Source organism: Neocloeon triangulifer, unplaced genomic scaffold, assembly GCF_031216515.1.
Source record: "Neocloeon triangulifer isolate White Clay Creek 2 clone unplaced genomic scaffold, ASM3121651v1 ptg000002l, whole genome shotgun sequence".
NCBI classification, from domain to species: Eukaryota; Metazoa; Arthropoda; class Insecta; order Ephemeroptera; family Baetidae; genus Neocloeon; species Neocloeon triangulifer.
In genome coordinates, this window is record NW_026775545.1 from 6,032,912 (window position 1) to 6,040,074 (window position 7,163).

General features: G+C 37.5%; 3 protein-coding genes across 3 annotated transcripts; 1 reads left to right on the forward strand and 2 right to left on the reverse strand.

Annotated features, from left to right (window-relative positions):
* Positions 1-279: 279 nt before the first annotated feature.
* Positions 280-3,304, reverse strand: LOC132202479 (uncharacterized). Its single transcript, XM_059629430.1, has 2 exons — positions 3,190-3,304; positions 280-3,008 (listed from the first exon to the last, which is right to left on the reverse strand). Exons 1-2 carry the CDS (start codon positions 3,190-3,192, stop codon positions 399-401), a joined length of 2,613 nt encoding a protein of 870 aa, XP_059485413.1. The 5' UTR covers positions 3,193-3,304; the 3' UTR covers positions 280-398.
* Positions 3,305-3,680: 376 nt separating this feature from the next.
* On the reverse strand, positions 3,681-5,293 carry LOC132205525 (uncharacterized). Its single transcript, XM_059634619.1, has 4 exons — positions 5,150-5,293; positions 4,905-5,061; positions 4,517-4,770; positions 3,681-4,199 (listed from the first exon to the last, which is right to left on the reverse strand). Exons 1-4 carry the CDS (start codon positions 5,265-5,267, stop codon positions 3,901-3,903), a joined length of 828 nt encoding a protein of 275 aa, XP_059490602.1. The 5' UTR covers positions 5,268-5,293; the 3' UTR covers positions 3,681-3,900.
* Positions 5,294-5,416: 123 nt separating this feature from the next.
* On the forward strand, positions 5,417-6,941 carry LOC132205524 (coatomer subunit epsilon). The gene is made up of 5 exons (XM_059634618.1): positions 5,417-5,576; positions 5,641-5,804; positions 5,940-6,092; positions 6,279-6,639; positions 6,741-6,941. The coding sequence occupies exons 1-5, from the start codon at positions 5,478-5,480 to the stop codon at positions 6,867-6,869; spliced, it is 906 nt and encodes a 301-aa protein (XP_059490601.1). The 5' UTR covers positions 5,417-5,477; the 3' UTR covers positions 6,870-6,941.
* Positions 6,942-7,163: the final 222 nt, after the last annotated feature.

Sequence of the window (7,163 nt, forward strand, 5' to 3'; positions counted from 1 at the left end):
CTAATCAATCTTTACCTCGATTGTTTTACCACGAGAACAAAAACGTCGGGTGTGCTCTCAAAAGAAAGAAAAACAGTTGGAGCGTGCGGCGAAAAGTCAGGGATGAAGACGTGATGACTCATTTACTGATGATGAGGAAACCAGAGCCATCGACCAGCCCTTGGCCGCAATGTGACGACAATTTCATTATGCCCACGCGTGGCATCATTCAGAGAATGTAAAAAATCTTCGCAAGTATGAAAATAATAGGAAGTAATTTTAAAATTAAAAAATTGCAGATTAATACAAGTTAAATTTTATTTATATAAATTAAATCATAACATTTATATTAACCCGATAAAATACTTATTTGAGTAGAATAATGAAAATACGTATCGTTTTAACTCGCAATTGAAATTTCAATCCATATTAAATCCTCTAAAAATTTGCATGGCAGTTTTCATTACAATTTGAGCATACAAAATAAATTTGCTTGCACTTTCTTGATCTTCAGTTCCAACTAAATTTTTGTCGAACAGAATAGAACTATTAAATTTTCTAGCAAAATCAACCCAGTCCACCGTGCGTTTTGTCTGCTGTGAATTATTTTTTACGTGTCCTTCTAGTCCGTCCTTAGCGTCTGCCTCCTTGTCACAATATTGAACCGACTGAAATTTGCACTTGCATCTGCTGAAGGTCGATAAAAATTTCACTTCGCAGTTTTTCGTCTTGCACATGCCGGAGTACACGTTCTTAGCGCAGGTTTGATGACCACTTCCGCCAATTCCACCCTTCCCATGCTTTCCTGGAACACCATCATTCATTTCAATTACAGGATTATTAGAATCGTCCTCCTTTTGGACAAGAACAAAATTTCCTCCTGCGGCTCCAGCTTTCCCTCCGGCGCCGCCGTGGCCTCCGCTGGTTGGCGCTTTTGCCCCTTGGCGATTCACCAAAACTATAGTGTCCTTGTCAGGGTGTTCAATATTGTATCCGTGATTCTTGATGAATTCCCAATTTGGAATTCCATTTACAAACTCAGGGTAAAACTCGTCAAAATGGGGTTGGGGGCTGCTGATGCCTTTTAACCCGTTCACCCCATCCTGACCGTTGGCACCATTTCCTCCCCGACTCCGAATGGTTAGTTTTTCAGCTCCTCTCAATTCCAAAGCCAAAATCAGGGTATTGCCTGCACTACGTCCGTCTTCGCCAGGTAGTCCATCTCGTCCACGACTCTTGGTTTTATTGATTTCGTTTTTTGCATCGGACCCGTTGAGTTGGAAGACAATATTTTCACCAATTATTTCAATGATAGGCGCGGCCATTGAGATATTCGCGTCGATCAGGGTTAAATTGCAATCAATGAAAATCGTTCTGTAAGCAAAGAGATAAACATTCTCCAGATTTTGGTATTTCAACATTTCTGACACGATTTCGGACAAAATCAAATTCCTGCCCTCGAAAATTAGCTCCTGGCCAAAATTATTGAAAGAGCGCCGTGTTGTGTGGTTTAGATTTTGGTCCAGAACGATGTTCAGATCGGAGAACATCATTTTTGTCGGTTCCATTGCAATTACCTTTGACTTTTTCTCCACTTTAATGTTGAATTTTGAAAGATTAAAAATGAATTCTTTGTAGTTGGCCGCAGTGAGTTCGATGAACGCCGCCTTCCTAATTACTTGCACCGCGTATGACTTAAGCTCCCGATTTAAGCTTTCCAAAAATATATAAAAGTTGAAAATATCTTTGAAACTTTTGGCCTCTTCTGTCACAATATCTTTCACCTCCTTCAAAAAACCAGAAACATCCGATCCAGCCAGATCGTATGAAAGTTTGGTAGTTTTTAATAAATTATTTAAAATAGAAAGATCAATATTTTTCCAAGCAGCGCAGACAGTGGCCAGGTTTTCTTTCAAAGCAACTATTTTTTCTAAATTATCAAATATGTCACTGCGGTTTAACAAAATATCTAAATTTGCCGAAACTTTTGAAAATAAATTTACTTTTTCAAGCACTACGAACTTCGCCTTGGCCTCATTTTCAACACATCCGTGGAACTCTTTCAAGATCTTTTTAAAATAGCGTGACGTCATTTGATTGTTTTTTGGGATCAAATTATTTGTTATGTAATCTCGGCTTCTATGCAAAACAGAATAAGGAAATTCAAAACCATTAAGTGAAAATTTCAAACTGCCGAAAAACAGGACGCGCAATTCTCTTTGGCTTTTGGTCATCAAACTAGAGGCCCACGGCGAACCCTCCTGGTCTGGCCGACGGAAAAGAGCAATGTTCTCCGCCGTTCCATTTGCGTAAATTGCGTCCAGGACATCCAACATTCCTGAAATTTCATTGTGCTCTGCTGAGGCTTCGATCTGGTCCTCCAGTTGAGAATTTAACTCTTCTTTCATGGCTGTTAATTGATTAAGGACTTCGCCCAAAATATCAGCGTCATCCAAGTTTTGGTCGTGCACTTTCGCAACTACCAAACCAACCGAATCACTGAACTGTTTTATATCCGGTACCTGTTTTGCAGCACGTCTGAGTAATTTAGACAGACTAGCAAAATCCGCACCTTCCATCAAGTTAACGTGGTTTTCAACAAAGATCAATTTCAAATTTTTCGCTTGTTGTAAAACGCGTTTGGTGAAATAGGCATTTGAAATGTCCGCTTTTGGTTCTCGCGACTCGCTGAAGCCAGGAACATCAACCAAAACGTGTCCGGTGGCTTTGTCCCGATAGAAATGGGGCAGCACGTCTTGAAATTGCGTCCGGTTGACGTTGCGGCCGCTTTCGAAAACGAGTCTGCTGCCCCGCCGGCGCACTTTAAGTGTCTCGTCCTGAATGACAAATTTGATCAAGGTTCCTTTGTCCACTCCACTGGAACCCATGAGCACAATCAGGTCATCCTCAGGAATGGAGAGTTGCTCTCCGTAGTTAAGCAGCTCGGGTATTTCATCAAAAGGAGAGTTTGATTTGGCCGCGCTGTTGACGCCAGCGATTATGCAGACCGTCAAAAGAATCAGCCACATCTGTAAAACATTTTTAAAATTAGGAAAAAAATCTTCTATTGCGAAAGTAATATAAGAAATTTGAGAAAAATATTAATAAATAAAAATTAAAACATATACGCTAATTATGATGAAAAAAGCAAGCAGAATTATATTTAAATATAATTATGTGTAATTCAAAATTAGAGAATAATGAATTTACCATTTAAAGGAGAAATAAATGCTGTTTCAATATAGACTAAAAATTGAAGATGAAGAGCTCTCGACAAACTGCGACTGACCAAAATGCGTTTGAGATCTGACTCGTCCGCCGTGCGTGGCATATGAAGAAAGGTTAATGGGGCATCTTGATATGTAGCGAATGCACGCAAGCAAACAAAACAATTTGTCGCTGAAGCAAATTTAGTCAACAGAAGAAAAATAAAGCAGAGGTTTCAAAGGATTAATTTGAAGGAAAATGTCTTCTTATAAAAAGAATTTCCGCACTAGTTTTCCCCATTAATATTCAAAAAATAAAATAAATCAGAATTTTTAAGGGTTCCTTATTTGTAAATACAAAACAACAATAAAAGCCATTTCTGGCAATTATTTGAAAGTTATGAGAAATTAATCCACCATTGTAGTTAAAACTTGGTAAGACAATACTCATATATATAAATTCTTTAATCAACTTTGCTGCAGAAAAAATATTTTACAAGTACTATTAAAAATAATAATTCATGTATTTTTAATATATTTAAATATGTCTTTAATTAACAGTCTCTAATTAATCATCAACATAATTTTCTCTTATATAATGTCCTATTTTAAATCCTTTATTTATTTTCCAAATATTGAGCAATATTCTGATAAATTATAACCCTCCTTTATAAATCACAATTAACTATTTAGCTTTGAACTGATATTATTCTTGTCACATGCTAACTCGTCTTTCACTCCTTGGGGAAACGCGAGGCAACATCCCTCTCTCAGGCAGTTCGTTGGGATGTGAATTGCCAGAGAACTCTTGGTCATATGAGTCGTACGTCTTTCTGAAGGCAAGCATTTGAGGAGAATTAAAATATCTGAAATTGACAGCAGGCTGCTGCCAGTGGCCACTTGTCAGGTAATCTTGCGCCGACTTTGAGGATTTTTCCGACCAGGTGATGCAGCAGACAAACAGAAGAGATGACAGCAGGACCACCACAAACGCAGCAATGCAGATATAAAACACTGAAAAAATGGTTTATAAGGTTTTATATAAAAAAGGGACTATAAATAATTTTTATATATTGATTATATTTTTATGAATGCATTATAATTGACATTTTCATAATTAAAAAAAGCGTAAAAAATGTAAGTTTTCTTATTTATAAAGATTTTTTTCGATTTTTTTTAATAATATTTTTTATGTTTTATTTTTTACTGTCGTGCAGACTAAATTTATTTAAAAAAAAATTATTAGCAAAAATGTAATTCTAATCTAATTTTACATTCATTAAAATAAATTAATAAAATTATATATTTAAATTATTGTAATTTAAACTTGCCTTTATTTGGGTGGCACTTGTCGTGTCCCCTGACAATCAAGAAGAATGACCAACTCTTGTCTCCGGACACGCAAGTGAAGGTCCCCTGGATGTCCGACATCATGTGCTCGATGCTCAGGTCAAAGGTGTTGGGTGCTACATACAAACTGCTGCACTCGCAGTAAATCTCGCAGTGCTCAACGTTCACTCTGGTGTAGGGGTGGACCAAAATTTCACCTTCCTGGGACCATATAACTCGTGACGTCAAACTTTTCCTAGAAAATAAAGTGATTGTAGAATTATTGAGAGAAAAAATTAATTAGAACCGTTATTTTTATTTAAAAAAAAGATTAAACGGCCTCATTTATTATTTGTATTATTTATAGTTAATTATCATATTCAAACTGACTTTAAAGGACATTTCACGGTCCACGATTCTCCGTTCTCGGCGTAGAATACAGGGATGCTTTTGTTATCTTTGCCATATTTGACGAAGCCGTCTGAAATTTGATTTTTCCGGTGGTGGTGCTGGTGATTGTCGATGCGTCCAATAATCTCATCAGGATCTAACAATGTAATTTTTTTACTGTTTAAAAAAAATCTCACAGATTTCTGAAATACTTGACACTACTTATCAATCATAACGATATTTACCTATAATTGATGTGATGTTGATCTCTTGTCCTTTAATTGTTAGTGCAGTCGCACCACAATCGGAGGCTGTAGCGACAAGGATGCCGAAGATCAAAGTGGCCGTGCAAAGGCCGGGCATCTTATCAGCCTGCGAATGAGAGTCGATAATAAAATTTAAAAAAAAAACAGCTTTCATGGAAATTCTTGTAATCCAATTACAAATTAGATCAGCCTGGAAGATGCTGTGCCGTTCAACAAACAAAAGAACGTTTTCCTTCTTCCGCGCCACCGGCAGTGCTGCCACCTGCAGGCGCCGAGAGTTAACCTCACAGAAATAAACACGGCAAAAATGTCACGTCAACAAGAGGTCGACGAGCTTTTCGACGTAAAAAATCACTTTTACATCGGCAATTTCCAGCAATGCATCAACGAGGCGCAAAAATTGAAGGTACGAGACAAAGTTTGACAAAAATATTTCCAAAAAATTCACTCACCGACAATTTAAATTGCAGCCTTCCTCGCCCGAAGTCAAGGTGGAGCGAGACATTTTCCTCTACAGAGCCTACCTGGCCCAGCACAAATTCAGGGTGGTGCTCGACGAAATCACAAATTCTTCTCCGCCTGAGGTGCAACCGCTGAAAATGCTTGCGGAGTATCTGTCTAGACCTTCGGCGAGGTACAAATTGAATTAAAAAAAATGAAATAAAATGATTCTAGCAAAGTTCTAATTCAATTAATTTCTATAATTATATAAATATTGATAGATTAAAATGTTTTTTCAATTAAAAATAATCTAAATCTATGTTTATAGAGCTGATATAGTCAACAAACTGAATGAGGCCACGTCGGGAAACATTGACGTTTCTAACCAGACCTTCCTTCTGGTGGCTGCCACAATTTACTTTCATGAAGCCAACTACGAGGCCGTACTGAGAATTCTGCACCACTGTGACAGCTTGGAATGGTATTATTTTAATGCAATTTGTCCAATTTATTGCAACCTCCTAAGTTTTAATATGAAAGTTAAAGCCAGAGGTTATTTGGTGAATAATAAAAATAGTTTAATTTCAATATTTAGAATATATAGATTTTCACAGAATTAAAAACCATTAAATTCTTTTCTCTATTAATAGTTGACTTTGAATTCCAGTTCGGCGCTAGCTCTGCAGACCTACTTGAAGATCGATCGAGTTGACTTGGCGCGCAAGGAGCTGAAGAGCATGCAGGAGCGTGACGACGACGCCACCCTCACTCAGCTGGCCCAAGGCTGGGTCAACATTGCTACTGATGGCGAGAAGTTGCAGGAGGCGTTTTTCATTTTCCAAGAGATGATCGAAAAGCACGGAGGAACCCCCACTCTGCTTAACGGACTGGCCGTCTGCTACATTGGACAGGCCAAGTACGAGGAGGCCGAGTCAACTCTGCAGGAGGCCCTGGACAAAGACCCCAACGACTCCAATACCCTCATCAACATGATGGTGCTGGCCCAGCATACAGGAAAACCGCCAGAGGTAAATTTGCTTTTTCGTTGTATAAGCGTTTGAGTTGAATTAATTTACAAAGCTTGAAGAATGTTTCTCACAATCAGACCAACAATTTGTTCTGATTTCAGGTTTCCAACAGATATTTGAGTCAGCTGAAAGATTCACATGCGCAGCATCCATTTGTTAAGGAATATACACTAAAAGAGGACGAGTTTGAAAGGCTGGCGAGTCAATATGCACCTGTCGCTGCATCATAAAATTTTTCTGTTTGCTTGTTTTACAAAATCTAATTATGTCATGTTTGTTTAAATAAAATTCATTCCACCATATTCACAGTCGCATCTTGTTTAATCCTATGTTACTAATTAAAATTTTAACTCACCTTTTGAGCAGTGGCAAAGTTGACTTGGATAAATTATTAAAACATTTTGAGAGAATTCCTAATATTCTGTAGCTATATGAACAAAAATAAAGATATTTAGCCAGATTAATTTCTAAAAATTGTTTCGTAAGAAATATTGTCCACCATAAGTTGTATATTTAAAATCGAC

Coding starts and splice junctions, on each gene's coding strand:
- LOC132205525 (XM_059634619.1), bottom strand. CDS start 5,267: ATGCCCGGCCTTTGCACGGCCACTTTGATCTTCGGCATCCTTGTCGCT. Junction 5,062..5,149: donor CAACATCACATCAATTATAG/GTAAATATCGTT, acceptor TTACATTGTTAG/ATCCTGATGAGATTATTGGA. Junction 4,200..4,516: donor CAAGTGCCACCCAAATAAAG/GCAAGTTTAAAT, acceptor CCATTTTTTCAG/TGTTTTATATCTGCATTGCT.
- LOC132205524 (XM_059634618.1), top strand. CDS start 5,478: ATGTCACGTCAACAAGAGGTCGACGAGCTTTTCGACGTAAAAAATCAC. Junction 5,577..5,640: donor ACGAGGCGCAAAAATTGAAG/GTACGAGACAAA, acceptor TTTAAATTGCAG/CCTTCCTCGCCCGAAGTCAA. Junction 6,640..6,740: donor ATACAGGAAAACCGCCAGAG/GTAAATTTGCTT, acceptor TTCTGATTTCAG/GTTTCCAACAGATATTTGAG.